The 14,991-nt window shown below is 45.0% G+C and overlaps 1 protein-coding gene across 4 annotated transcripts in view; it reads left to right on the top strand.

Moving 5' to 3' along the window:
- PIEZO2 (piezo type mechanosensitive ion channel component 2) overlaps positions 1 to 14,991 on the top strand; it is a 405,850-nt gene that overhangs the window by 197,832 nt on the left and 193,027 nt on the right. For all 4 annotated transcript variants that reach the window (XM_058676955.1, XM_058676950.1, XM_058676952.1 and 1 more), the window contains exon 4: positions 13,051 to 13,093. In XM_058676955.1, coding sequence (XP_058532938.1) covers positions 13,051 to 13,093 — 43 coding nt within the window. The remainder of the gene's footprint in view (positions 1 to 13,050; positions 13,094 to 14,991) is intronic.

The following is a 14,991-nucleotide window of genomic DNA, read 5'->3' on the forward strand; positions in this document are numbered from 1 at the left end:
GTCTTACGAAGAGTAGGTGGTGGTCACAGATTCTGCAAATGACATACAACCCTTACTGTGTTCATTCGAGACCTTCTGGAGTTGAGCTATTTGGATACGATTGGTTTCATGAAGATCAAAGAAAAAATGTAATATTTGTGTCAGTCTATTGATGACAAACCATGTAAATTGAAAAACAAAGATAGCAGAAATTAAAATTATTGTAGGGGCCCAGCCTAGTGGCTAATATCCTCGCCTCACACATGCCTGGATCCCATATGGGTACAGGTTCTAATCCCTGCAGCTCCAAATCCCAACCAGCTCCCTGCTTGTGGCCTGAGAAAGCAGTTGAGGATGGCCCAAAACCTTGGAACCCTGCATCCACATGGGAGACCCAGAAGAGGATCTGGGCTCCTGGCTCCTGGCTTAGAATCTGCTCAGCTCCGTCCTTTGCAGTCACTTGGGGAGTGAATCAATGGACGGAAGATCTTCCTCTCAGTCTCTCCTCCTCTCTGTATATCTGACTGTCCAATAAAAATAAATCTTAAATAATAAAACTATTATAAGCATTCCTTGGTTATGTTTAAGAAGATAAAATAATTAGGTATTAACACTTTGAACTAAAGTGAAAAGATATTTGGGATAAAATACCAGAGTTGTTATACGTAACTCTAAGAAGAAGCATTATTTTAAAATCAGTAAAGTAAAAGACAGATATCTAATGGGCAGATGGAAACCGTGTATGACCCACCCCCTCAGAAAAACCGTTCACATTGCCTACCAGTCTAAGAAAATTTCTTGTTTTATCGCTAGTTAAGTAATTGTAATATAAAATACAGTTATAAAGGATTTTAAAAGACTACTAAACTGAATTCAGTTACGCATGTATTTGAATACGTTTGTTGAATGTAATCTTGATAGTTTTAATCAAAAGTTTACATGTGCATGTATCATGACATGATTCTCCTTGAAGTCCATCCTAAAGCAATGATTGAACAAGTGTTCAAAAACACAGATAAAATATGGTCATCCTATTTCTGGTATACTAGCAGAAATGTGGAAACAATTTATAAATGAGTTATTTTTGTTAAGCTATGGATTTCTCTATAGACAGTAAAATGATCATCGAACTATGTTTATTGGCATGAAAACTTGTATGATGAAAAAGGATTTCCATTAAGACAACTTCTGATTTGGGCAAAGGTACTTAAGTTCATGAAAAGTGCAATTAAAAGATAGGAGCACCTGTGGACCTCATGTGAGCTAGATCGGGGAAGGGTCTGATTGGGCTGACTGTTCTGAATGGTGCAAGCAAAACTTAGAGTGGGCAAGGGTTGGTAGGGCTTTGCCACATCATCAGATGGCAGAGACTGGCACCAGGGGCAAATTCTGTTAAGTTAAATGCCAGAACCACCTGGAGAATGTGCAATCCAGAAGTTAGAGTGGCCTAATAGGGAGATAGTGGGCACCTCCCTCGTGGGTAACCACTCCCACTGGAGAGCACAAAAACCAGGACAGGGGCAGGGATTGCTAAACAGAAAGGCACCTGCCAATATGTGTGTGGGCTGGATAGTAGGCTGGTTAGGTCGAACTAGGCTTCAATGCCCATTGACAAGTACCAGAGCTAAATGAGATGTGGGACAGACTGAACAAGCCTGCGGTACATACTCACATGCATGGGAACCAGGGAAGGGAGCAGGCCTGGTGGGGGTTAAGGGGAGTCGCCCCAACTAGGCTGCAGCTCCCACTGGTTTGCATGAGGACCGAGTATGAAGTGGGTAGGATCGAGCTGGACCACAATACCCATTGGTCTAAGTGGATGACAGGGCTGGAAACAGAACTGACCCAGCAGAGACCGGTCATATTAAGCAGGGCCATGACATTAACAAACACGCTAGAGAACCATATCCGGGGGAAAATTCTGTGGGGGATGTGTGAGCCAAATCCTATGGAAATTCTAGCCCCACAGCTTACTTCAAGAGACGGAGTGGTGATGAACTAAGCTAGGTGTGACCGGGGAGCCTGCCATCGATCACAGATTGGAGAACTGACTGCAGTCTGGACTAGTCGGGGCAGTGGTGCTCGAGTGTGCATCCTGAGTGGAGTGTGGGATGGGCCAGGCTGCTACATTCACCAGCTCATGCAAAGCCAAGGGGAGGGCCGGACTGCACCGGGTGCTGGCCCAATGGCATGTATGAGAACTGGAATCTGGGAGGGGGTCAGGGGCAGAAACTTGGGAAGCTCCTTGGCGAGTCATAGCTCCCACTGGTGAACAGGTGGTCCGAACCTGGGGGTCAGACAGGCTGGGCAAAGTAGCTCCAATGGCTCATCAGTATGTGTAAAGGCGATGGAACTGGTGCACCAGGCAGTACTGAGCAAACCTTAGCCCACAAGTAAGATTGGAAACCAGGATGGAGCCACAGACGCTGAGCCACAGTGTCTAAGGCAGGGATCGCGACAGGTGACAGGCTGTGCCAAGCTGAGTCAGAGCAACCACTAGCATGCTGAACACTGGCTGGAACAGGCCCGGCTGGGGAGCTAAGGGGACACCCTAGCTGGGTGGCGCACGAGCTGGAACGGAGCTGCGATCTGGTCAGGATACAGTTGTAGTCTCCCTTGGCACAAGTGTGGACTGGGACAAGACGCACCAGGCCGGGTCAGGCTGCAATACCTGCTGGTGTTCTGGAGGACCAGGGTAGATGTGGGATGGACTAGGCTAGGTCTCAACCCCAACTGAGCCCTGTATGAGCTATATATGTGGGTATTGACGAGCCATGAGACATGGCTGGGCTGAAACATCCAACAGCAAGAACCAGAATGGGTTGAAGGCCAGTTAGGAAAAGCCACTGTTCCTGCTAGGACAGGAGGTGAACTGAGTAGTGCTGGCTCATGGACCCACTGGTATGCACTAAATCTGGCATTGGGAGGGGTTCAGAGGAGGAGCCTGGGCAACTCTTCTGGCAGGACACAGACCCTGCAGGTAAGCGCAAGAAGCATGGAGGGAAACAGCCCAGAAGAGGTCATGGAAAGTGTCCCACCGGCATACATTTGGCATGGGTCGGGGGCAGACCAGGCTGAATCAGTTCACGTCACCCACTGGCAAATCCGAATGCCGGAACAGAGTGTGGGTTGAGCAAGGTTCGGTCGCGACAAAAGCAGTGCACAACACAGAATGCCAAGGTGAGGTTGTCTGTGCCAGATGTGACCACAGCACCCAACCAGCACACGTGAGAATCAGGAAGGGAGGGGGCAGAGCCGGCAGGGGAATAAGGGGTGGTTCCCTTGCTGGACAGCTACTCCCACTGGAGAGCGTGAGCTGAGATGGGGGTAGACCAGACTAGGCAGGCTACAACACCTGTGCACCTCATGTGGACCAGATCAGGGAAAAGCCAGATTGGGCTGATTATTCCTACTGATGTAATCTACAATTAGAGTGGGTGAGGGTTGTTTGGGCTTAGCCACAGCATCAGCTGGCAGAAGCTGGCACTGGGGGCTAATTCTGTCAAATTAAACCACAGAACCACCTGGAGAGTGCATAATCTGGGAGTGGGAGTGGCCTGGGAAGGAAATAGTAGGCTCCTCCCTCTTGGGTTACCACTCCCACTGGAAGGCATGAAAACTAGGACAGGGGCTGGGATGGCTAGACAGAGAGGCACTCAACAACATCCGTGAGGGCTGGATAGTTGAGCTGGTTAGATGGAACAAGGTTTTAATACCCATTGACATGTATGAGAGCAGAAGGGGATGTGGGACTGGACTAGTCTGTCACACATACTGGCACACCAGGGCAGGGGGCAGGCTAGTGGGGGTTATTGTGGGTCGCTCCGACTAGGCTGCAGCTCCCACTGGTTTATGTGAGGGCCGAGTATGTGCTGGGCAGAACCAGGCTGGACTGCAACACCCATTGGTTCCAGTGGAAGACAGGGATGGAAACAGAACCAACCCAGCAATTGCAACCACCAGCTGATGGGGCGATGGACTGTGCAGGGCCCTATGCTTACTAGTACATACAAGAGTCTGGCCTGGGAACACCTCAGACAAATTTTCTCTGGGGATCCTCTCAATCGAGCTTCCGGACTCAGAACCCTAGCCATCAAAAGACAGAGGACGGAACAAGTCAATCAACCACCTCAGCTACATGTTGGCAATGAAAATACTGGGTAAACAGAGACTCTACGACGGACTATGTCAACCAGTAGATTCTCCAACGACCATCATGCTTGGAGTGATGAGAGTGGCAGTGCTTCATAACTGGTGAACTATCAAAACCACTTGAGCAAGACCCTCAGAGCATGCCCCACATCTGGGACCTGGGTTGGATGGAAGACTGGGTGGGGCTTCTCCCTCAAAATCTTCTTTTACATTAGATATATTAAGGAAACAATACAGAACTGATTGTCTTGCCCATCTTCCTGTAGTGCTTGAAACTTTTTACCCTAATTATGTCAAAATTGTCAAAAATAAATAAATTAATTAATTTTTTAAAAAAAGATAGGAGTGTTTGGCACAGTTGTTTGAATCTCCTTCGGGCACCCACAGCAGTGGCAGTGCCTGCGTCAAGTTCTTGCTCCATTCCTGATTGTGTGTTCCTCTACCTCAGCCTCCACAGAGGCAGCAGGAGATGCTTGCTTGCCCACAAGGGAAAGCCAAGTTGAGTTCCAAGCTTCTGGCATGAGCCTGGCCCACCCTGGCTGATGCATCCATTAGGGGAGCAAACTAGTGCATGGACAGGCTCTGTCTCTCCCTGTTTCTCTTTTTCTCTAGCTCTCTACCTTTCAACAGAAAATGAATTATTTGTTGCAAAAAAATTGGACATCATGCATTATTTTTCATAATCTGGATGTTGAAGAACTTTTTCTACATCCCTCATATTGAATACGGGTCTAGAGGTCTTGGTCTGTGGACATCTATGCAAAAATAAAGTATGTTGTAATATTTTGGGGTTTTGTAATGATTTGTTATTTTTACAGTGAGGAAAAACAAAGCCGCTCATTTGGAAAGATACTTTTGAACTTCTAGTACATATATTTCACTAGATTGTTGGTGAGATGAAGGCATTCTTACTCTTGTCTCATGTGACGTTATTACCTGGCTTAGAGACGACGATGGACAATCAAGGCACTTAGGAAAATAGCGGACGATATATTCAATGGGATGAAAGCTACCGCGGAGACCTGGTGACCTTACTGGACACAAAAAGGAAGGCCCGTCTGGACGTTAATGATCACACTGAAGGATTGGACATGCCTGAAAGAAAAGGCCAGATACACGTGAAAACTATTTTTTTTTAAAGAAAACTATGTTTTAAAGATAACATAGATCATTTAACATGAAAGCTATTAAGCAATAATAAAATTTTACTATCACCATCTATGTTCTTCTTTTAATCATACATGAGAATTCTCATCTGGAAAATAAATACAAGTTGGAAACTTTTGCAGATCTCACATCTAACCCAAAATGCTGCAGTTCCTCGTGATTGGAAGTACTGTGCTATTAGGGAACAAGCTCTCCCTCTGAGTAGCCATCTCAGGCCACACAGGTGCCAGTTAAAATTCTGCCTGACGCTGTCTTAAATTTTCAAATCAAATGTCACTATCGGTCAATTAGAAGACAATCTATATATCTTAAAATTTCACATTATGTTCAGTGATCAGTATGTAGCAAAATTCCTGGATCCTCTAATTGATTATCAGTTTCTTTTCTTTTCAAGGGTTTGAATTAATGTAAATAATGCTCTGAATGAAAAATGAGAAGTGATATAGTTTTCTGATAGCTGAACATTTTGTCACCAATTTCTGTGCCAGAATGCACAATTAGCTGGTAGTGCCTAAGGTAATGAAAGCACTTCTGTTTTTATAATAACATGCTGGGGAAATCTCACCACTTTCATGAATTTATTAGTCCTTTTGGACTGATTGTTTTGAAGGTCAGGCTCAAATCCAAAGGGCCTCTGTGTCTGAAATGTGCTTGGTACAAGATGGTACACTTCCATGAGACTCCATGCCACTGGCATTACCAGCACAGAAAGAAACCAATAGGAAGCTCCGTAGAAGAAATTGAGCCAAGAATTGACTGTGTGCCTGGCATGAAAGGACTCCAGGAGCAAACACAATGATAAAGCACGTGACCGAGAAGAAAGCAGATGGTGGCTTTTCCAGTGATAATATTTTTTGGTAATAAATAAGTAAATAAATAAACAAATAAAATTTCAAACTCAGAAGGACTTGTTAAAAACTTCTAAGTGTTATTCAATGAAGCAAAGAGATGAGTGCAGGAGTCCTGTGTCTGGAGATCTCAACAACCCGAGGTAGAGATGCTACTAGAATTCCAAGATCTGGTTTTGCGTAACAGGCAAAGAAGCCCGGTGGTTTGAGAGGACTACTGACAAATCAGAGGAGATAGGCTGTGAGCACCTGTGTTGCGCCGTCTGGGTTCCGTGTTGGTAGCTGCCTGCTGGACTGTGTGTGTTTGTAGGGACTCTTCCCCCACTGTGCGTGCTCTGTCCAAGCAACTAAGAGCAAGGATCCATAGATCCTGAACGATGGGTGGTGTGCTCAAAGGTCTGATGACTGACAGCCGTCACTACAAGGCACTAAACTTGCCACGTTGATAATCAGAGTGCAAAGCTAGGAGGTATGCAACACACATTGAATTCTCTACCTGAGCCAGATGAGCCAGGAGACAAAGACAGACCGGAGAACGAGGAGAAAATGAGAAAGGAAAAGCAAGCATGCATGACCCATCTTCTGACAACGCGATGAGTGAGGGAGTTGGAAATGTTGGATCTCGAATGCTTAATCCCTGACTTGGATTTCTCACTTAAAAAGAAGATGAACTACTACCGAATAATAATAATTGTATAGAGTGTTTGAAATGATAAAATTTGTTGATATTTATGAGACAGAAAAAAACTAAAATATGTTAAGTTTGTGGAGCTTTTTTGAGGGGGAATAAAAATTCATTCCTTTGATTTAACGTAGTTGAGAAGGCATAGAGATGCTTCTGTTATCATCTAACATCGGGTGTTGTGTCCACGTCCGCTGTACACATTTAGTGCCCTTTGAGATACTCGTGTCAGAGCCTGAATCAGTAAGGAGGCATATTTTTCCTCTCCTAACAGGTCAGGGCCTTGGGAAGGGCTGGGAATGGAGTTAGGGCACCCAGGGAGCAAGCTCTGCTGCTAGGCCCTTTACCCTGAATAAGGTTCTCCGCATGGAGCCGCAAGCAGGGCAGTGACCAAGCCAGCTGGCATCCCAGCATCCCACTGAAGGATGGGAACCCTTAGGCTGAGTGAGCAAGGGGAGAGGTCCTTGCTGGGTCCACAGGGTGCCCTTCTGTCCATGCTGACCCTACTGTGGTCAGGACCACAGAGTACTGTGGTAACCAGTGGGCCACCTTGGGCCTCCTTACCACCGTGGCCAAGGAGCAGGAGGGACTGTGGTTGGGAGATCTCCGCCTCCACTCCTGGAAGCTATGTATGGCCTGGACTGAGTAGATCCTAAAGAAAGGGCCCCAGGGGAGTGATAGGAAGATGGCGTTGGGGAGAGAGAATGAGTGAATGAGTAGAACTTTGCTCATTTGTGAAGGGAGCAGCACTGATGGGCTTATTTAGGGAGCAACCTCCTCCCTTCCACATGGTAGTCCTACTGTGGGACTGTCAGTCGGCGCTGGGGGATGTGCAAGAGTGTTTAGCCATCCTGGTGTTTGTTCTATAGACCAGAAGACATTTGGTCCAGGATCCTTTGGTACCTTGCTCTCTGCCCTCCTCTACACTAGATTTCAGTTCTTTTTGTCAGCCAGGGAGCATTGAGGAACTGTGATGAATGCTTTCTAGTTCACCCAAGATCGGAAAGACAAATCTCTCCTAGGATTGTATCCATTTCTCTGTGCTGCGTGTTGCTGTGCTGTGTTCTTCTGGAGAGTAAGATGTTTGAAGGGGAAGCATTTAGCTTAGTGATTAAGACGCCTCTATCCCCTGTTGAAGTAACTGGGTTTGGTTCCCAGCTCTTCGTTCTGACTCCATCTTCCTGCTCATGCAGCCCCCGGGAGGCAGCAGTGATGGTCCACAGAACGGCATTCCTGCCACTCACATGGGAAACGTGATTTGAGCATTGGCCAGTTTCAGTCTGACCCAGTTCCAGCTGCTGTAGCATTTGGGGAATTAACTAGCAGATGATACTGTGTTTTTACGTATAATTATGTATAATCATTTGTCATGCAATTTCACCACATTAGACATAGTAAGATATTAACAATATAACTAGCAATAAAGTAGAACAGTTCTAAATATATATTACCGTGAAAGTGATTTAAAACGTGAATTATACTTGTGAGAATTTCCCATTTAATATTTTTATCACAGGTAATCACAGGTAATCAAGCAGCAGGAAGCCAAATTGTGGAGAAGGGCTGAACACTGTAAATCTCACTGTAAATGTGTTTAATCAAGGAAGTGTGCAGCTACTTCTGTTTCTGCTACTGGTCCAGGCAAGTGGGATTGCCTTACCGCGTAAAGCAGGGCTAATGGCTTTAAAAGAATTCCTCAGCAACTGAATAATGGGTTGCCAAAAATACTCTGGGTGCCAAAGGATCTGGATATGTCTGTTGGTTTTACTGTGTTTCCACTTTCTTCATGAGTAAGTGCTCACAAAAGACATAAAAATCCCAACCCCAGGGCATGTGGGATTTGAAGACAGAAACCGTATTTTAATATATTCCATTTCATTCCTGGAATATTAAGATGGTTACACAGTGTCCACAGCAAAGACTGCTGAGTCTGAGATGCGGAAGGTCGTTGGGTCTTCCTTCACTTGACTTACAGGGACAGAAAGAAGTCCTTCTAGTACCTACACTGTGCTTGGGTGAATGTCTCTCTGAGGTTTACTCCAAGAAGCACCGGGAGTCTTGCTGCAGAAACTTGCCCTGCCTGTATCAGGAAGTTCCTGCTTCCCAGACACAGGAAGGTGGATTCTATTTCCTTATTAAGACTTCCAGTTGAAGAAGCCTGACAGTATGATGGGACAGAATCATTTACTTTTAAACTTATACTTCATAATACATTGAATATGAAGAAAGGGGTTTTCTTTCTTTATTTTTAAAGATTCATTTTATTTTTATTAGACAGTCAAACATACAGAGAGGAGGAGAGACAGAGAGGAAGATCTTCCGTCCATTAATTCACTCCCCAAGCTACCAAAATGGCTGGAAATTAGTTGATCTGAAGCCAGGAGCCCAGAGCCTCTTGTATGTCTCCCACACAGGTGCAGGGTCCCAAAGCTCTGGGCTGTCCTCAACTGCTTTCCCAGGTCACAAGCAGGGAGCTGATGGGAAGCGGGGCTGCCAGGATTAGAACCTATACCCATATGCCATCCCAGGTATGCAAGGCGAATACTTTAGCTGCTAGGCTACCGTGCCAGGCCTGAAAGGGATTTTCTTAAAAATGAAACACCTACAGGGCCTGGCACAATAGCCACTTGGGGAGTGAACCAGGAGATGGAAAACCTGTCTCTGTTTCTGCTCTGTATAAATCTACCTTTCCAACAACAACAACAAAAGCCTTTTTAAAAAAAAGTGAAACACCTACAATTTAGGAATATGCCAAGAAGTTCTGATGAAACAACAGAATAGAAGGAAAACGTAAAAGATTTTTGTGTCTCTCTGTAAGCACCTCCACCATCGCCTCTGAGCACCTGTCCACTGTTAGGGAACGCCTGAGCTCTGGCATCCCCTAGGCTTCATGGCTTGGAAATAGCAAACCCTGGAATCCATCCTGGCTTCAGGTTGACAGGTTCTTTCTTCTGCCAATGTCTTCACTGCAAGGATCTCAGGAGCAGTGTCACTGGGGCTTCTGAATTGTTCTGCGTATGACTCACAGGGTAAAGGACATTCCCATGGGAGACATTGCCCCAGGTCAGGGACCAAGAGAAATTCCTAAACTAGAGACTCACAGTCTGTGTCCTGGACTCTTACCCAGCAAAGCAGGCTGGAATTCAGCAGCAGGTGACATCATCCGACATGATGTGCCTGCCTCTGCTTTGTGCATTTGTGTGTGATTCCAGTCTAGAAGTTAGTCCTCTGTTATTTATAAAGATGATTTCAAACACTCCCATTGTAACCAGCGACTACAAACTCAAACCCCATTGTGAAATACCATCTCCATGCTCCCTTGGGACATGCTTTCTCAAGGCCACCACCTCGTGTGTACACACGTCTTCCCAGGAAATCCTGCAGCCACCTAGGGAGCAGTAAGAGATGTGCTAGGGTTTCAATATGATTTTGCTCCCAAAGCCATGCACACATTTAATCTCCAAAGCTTTAAGTCATCGGTATTGGAAGGGTGGAGACTTGATTAAACTATAGCAGATTGAGATGGGACCTCAATGAGGGTGCTCAAGGCGTTGGAGGTCTGCCTTGGAAAGTAGCTCTCAAGAGAAGGTTGCTTGGGGCAGACACAGTAGCTTAGTGGCTAAAATTCTCGCCTTGCATACCTGGGATCCCATATGGGCACCAGTTCTAATCCCGGCTGCCTTGCTTCCCATCCAGCTCTCTGCTTGTGGCCTGGGAAAGCAGCTGAGGACAGCCCAAAGCCTTGGGACCCTGCACCTGCACGTGCGTGGGAGACCCAGAAGAGGTTCCTGGCTCCTGACGTTGGATTGGCTTAGCTCCGGCCAATGTGGCCACTTAGGGAGTGTGTCAACAGACTGAAGATCCTTCTCTCTGTCTCTCCTCCTCTCTGTATATTTGATTTTGCAATAAAGAAATGAAATAGATCTTTTAAATATATGTATATTTTAAAAAGAGAGCGAGTTGCTTATGGAAGTCAAGTTGGACTGTGTCTGCCTCCTGGCTGGCCACATGATCCTCCTGCTCATACTGTGCCATTGCCTTCTGTTGGACTCACTGGAGACCAGACCAACGGGACCATCCGCCCATGACCTGTGAACCTCCAACGCTGTCAGCCAGGATACCCTTCTTCCTTTCTCCTAAGCTCCTCTCAGATGGCTACCCAGCACAAAGCACCCAGCTGAAGCGAGGGCACTGGAGGTGGAGTGACTGAGAAATTCAAGCAACACTCGGGTTTATTGTGACTTCAGGAGAGGAAGCAAGATAGACTTTTAGCTGGTCCAGAAGATCCAAAGCTCCACCCTCCCCTCCTATCTACAGGAAGGCAGTGTTATTAGTAATTAGCTGGTGTGAGTTTCACGGAGCTAATACACAACCCAAGGTGTGAACTCGGAGTATAGCACATCTCTACTTGAAACGGTTACTGAAGTCCAAGTGATTCTGCTATTGATGAAGTAGCAAGAAAATGGTGAAAAAGGATCCATGATTTAGCACAAATTCACAAGTACTTCACTTTTCTAAATGGTGAACTTTTGGTAAAACGTTGTTTTTCACAAAACTAGCACTTTTCCCTTGAGTGAGTACTCAAAAAATTAAAAATTAAAAAATAATTACATTTTAACAAATTAAATTAAATTTTAATTAATTGAATTAAATTGCTTTATAATGAATTTTAAATCTCTTCAGGTAGAATAACAGGAAGAATTGTTACAATGGAAAACTGTAGAAATTCTTTTTTTACAGCTAAATACTCTTTTTGTCTGGAAGTCAGATATATATGTTGAAGATCTTTCATAACAATCCTGGATGCTCACATGGTGAAGTCTACATAAATATTTTAAAATTCAGAAAACTGAATTTGGAATGAGCTCTTTTTCCAAAAATTACAAGGCAGAGCGTATTAGCCCTGCATGCATTCTTGCCCATCGCAACTGAATTGTTGCATGCTTCTTATTTAAAATGGTTAGCTTTCAAAAAGAGGAACATTTTTATATTCCTCTGATGTAAAATGTTTAGATTTTAAAAAGATGATGATGGGTTTGGCCTAGAGGGGAAGAAGCCATGGGGGAGAACCAAGTCTTATACTGGAGTCCCTGAGTCCCAGGCCTGACTCCACTTCCAATCCAGTTTCCTGTTCATGTAGGAGGTAGCAGGTGCTGGCTCCTGTGCTTGGGGCCCTGTCAACCAAGCGAGAGACCCAAACAGAGAGGGCTCTTGGTGTTGCTTGGGACAGCCCCAGCTGTTAGGGGAACATGTGTGTGTGTGTCTTCCAGATCAGTTTTTCAGAGTGGGAGTAAGTGGACTTCACCACTGTTTAGGGTGAGACACAGAATGTCTTCTTGATGTCCAGAATTTTAGGATGCACAACGTATATTACCCTGCTGCTTTCTATTTTTTTACACAGGAGTTTTCATGCAAATGACTCTGAGCTGACTCCTTAGTAAATGTAGAATTCTATTCAACCTTCTCTTCTCTAGAAAGGTACGCTCTCTTGAGAAATAACTAGTCAGGTCTTTGCCCCATGGAAGAGCAATACAGTTCATTGTTTTTGCTGTTGGGTTGTTTAAGATGCTTAAATAGTCTAAGTATTAAGCCCTTATCAAATGCTTACTTTGAAAACATTTTCTTTCATTGGTTGTTGTTTTTGCACTCAATAGCAGTTTCCCTTATTGTAAAAAGCTCGTTGGTTTCATGTAATCTCACTTGTGATTTGTTGCCTCTGTGTGGGAGTACTGACCTGGTGAAAGTTAAATGTAGCATGGTGGTCCCCAGATTGAGCAGAGGGTGGGGGTGGGAATGATTGCAGGTACAAAGTCATTGACAGAAGTACATTTCAGCGTTCACCTGAAACAATGGGCTGCCATAGTTAGTAATACTGCACTATACATTTCAAAATAGAAGACTTCTTACCACAAGGAAATGATAAATGTTGGAGATGACAGATATGCCCATTATCCATTTGACCATTACAGAGTATTATACATGTATCAAAACATCACACACACTGCATTCCACATATATATAACTGTTATACATCAACTAAAAATAAAATAAATTAAAAAATAAAATGCTGCGTGGGGCAGGAGGTAGGAAGTGGTATGTGTGAGGCAAAACAAACTCGTTCTACTGACATGTAAAACCAAACATTGAACATGCATATGCAAAACAGAACAGAGCTCTTCGTGTGTTTGGTGTACCCTAATTATGTTTCTCCTTCTGTTGCAGGCTCAACATGGGAAAAGACATTTCGGCAGATTGGCTTTGAAAGGTGAGCGAGGGTTGGCCTGTCTGGAGCTCTCAGCTCGACCGTCTGTTTCATGCCAAGTAAATGGTCAATTTCTCATCAGTCGTGAGGCGACCACTGCCTCAGAACCTGGGTGGCCTTAAGCAAGGTGTCCTCTGACCTTCTGGGCATTGCTGTTGGTAAAGCTGAGCTTGATGAAATAGTCCTTCCCCGTGCAGACCGCAAGTCAGGGTGAGAAGAAACCATGGGGAGAGAGTGCTTCTCACACTGTGACACAACACGAAAGCTGAGTAAGGATGACAGAGCATGGAGCTGGCCCTCCTCTCGCTGTGCCATCCCACTCTGTGATACAAAGTCCTTCAGCTTTAGTGTGCAAGAGGGTACATGCTGACACCTTCCCACATCTTACAAGGTTTAGATCTTAATTTGAAAGGAGAAGCTGGGATCATGGCACTATTAGATGAAGTTCTTTCTAGCCTAGTGTTCACATGAAAGCGTCGCTGAGATGGAGGTAAGGACACACTAGCTCCGAGTCACCTACCCGAACAATCAACAGCTTAAAACACTTAGTTCCTTCTATCAAACTGTAAGTGTAGGTACAGCCGTTAGGACAGAAAACTAATTGTATTTTACCGTAAAAATAGATGTTGAGTAGCTTTTCCCATCATGTTGGAAGTGTGCTTGTTTCTGCATATTGATTGAGCTGGTGCATTGCTTAGAGCACAGCAAATGCTTGAAAAATGCATGATTGCCCCAGGGGCACTGGAGAATGGCTCATCACTCATTGGGATGGCACTTGCCTTGCCGTGGCTCACTGGTTGAGAAATGAATGGATTTCTCTGCATAACTCTCCACTCAGGCCAGTACCATGACTCGGGGTGTCCCAGTAAGCCCCAGAGGGACTTTCTCGGGGCTGTAGGGGAGCTGGCCTCAGCAATGGCACCCACAGATCTCACGAGGCCGTCCCGGGCAGCTCTCGTCCAGGCTCAAATCTTTTCCCGAATCATCTAGCTCTTGATTCTGCTTCCATATTATGAACAGCATCAAAAAATACGCAAAGCAGTAAGAATAGCAAAGGGAATATTCATATGCAACTTGAGTGAGATTGGGCCATACTTACTTTGTCTCCTTTTGGTTGAACTATGTGAAGGAACTTCTCAGAGAGTGTGACATTGCATCCCTACCTTGGGTGCACATGCATAAAATCCCTAGGACGTTATCATCTCTAATATAAATGACGGTAAGTTCTAATACTCAACACTTAAATTCTCCGATCATCTCCAAACTGTCCGAACATGCTATTACAGCCTACATGTCATGCGCAGTCAGCCCTGGGATGTCATGCTTTATATGATTTTTAATAGACTAAGTAAATAAATATGTATTTCGAGAAAAATAAAGTTTGAACTCACGTATTTCCAGTTTAAAATGTGACATTACAAAGCTTGTAACTTCCCTAGTGCTATATTCATGTCTTCTTGTTTGTTTTAAAGTTCTTGGCTCTTAAGGTTTTTTTTTTTTTCTAATTATTTATTTGAAAGTCAGAGAGACAGAGAAAAAGTGAGATCTTCCACCTCTGCTCCTCAAACAGACACCAGCTGAGATCCAGCCAGGCTGAAGGCGGGATGCCAAGGGCCCTAGAACCTCTGCCAACCTCGCTGCCTTTCCAGGGCGGCCTGAGCTGGGAGCTGGAGCGGAAGTAGGGCAGCTAACCTGCAGATGAGCATCTGATGAGGTGCGGGAGTCGGAGCGGTGGCTTAATGCTGAGTCACTAAGCTGGCTCACCTTCCTGGTTTCCTTTTTTTTTTTTTTTTAATGTATTTTTACTGGAAATGCAGATCTAAAGCGAGAAAAAACACAGTGAAAAATATCTTTTGCCCGCTGCTTCACTCCCCAAGCAGCCACAATGGCTGAAGCTGAAC

This window comes from Ochotona princeps, chromosome 18 (assembly GCF_030435755.1).
Source record: "Ochotona princeps isolate mOchPri1 chromosome 18, mOchPri1.hap1, whole genome shotgun sequence".
Taxonomy (NCBI): domain Eukaryota; kingdom Metazoa; phylum Chordata; class Mammalia; order Lagomorpha; family Ochotonidae; genus Ochotona; species Ochotona princeps.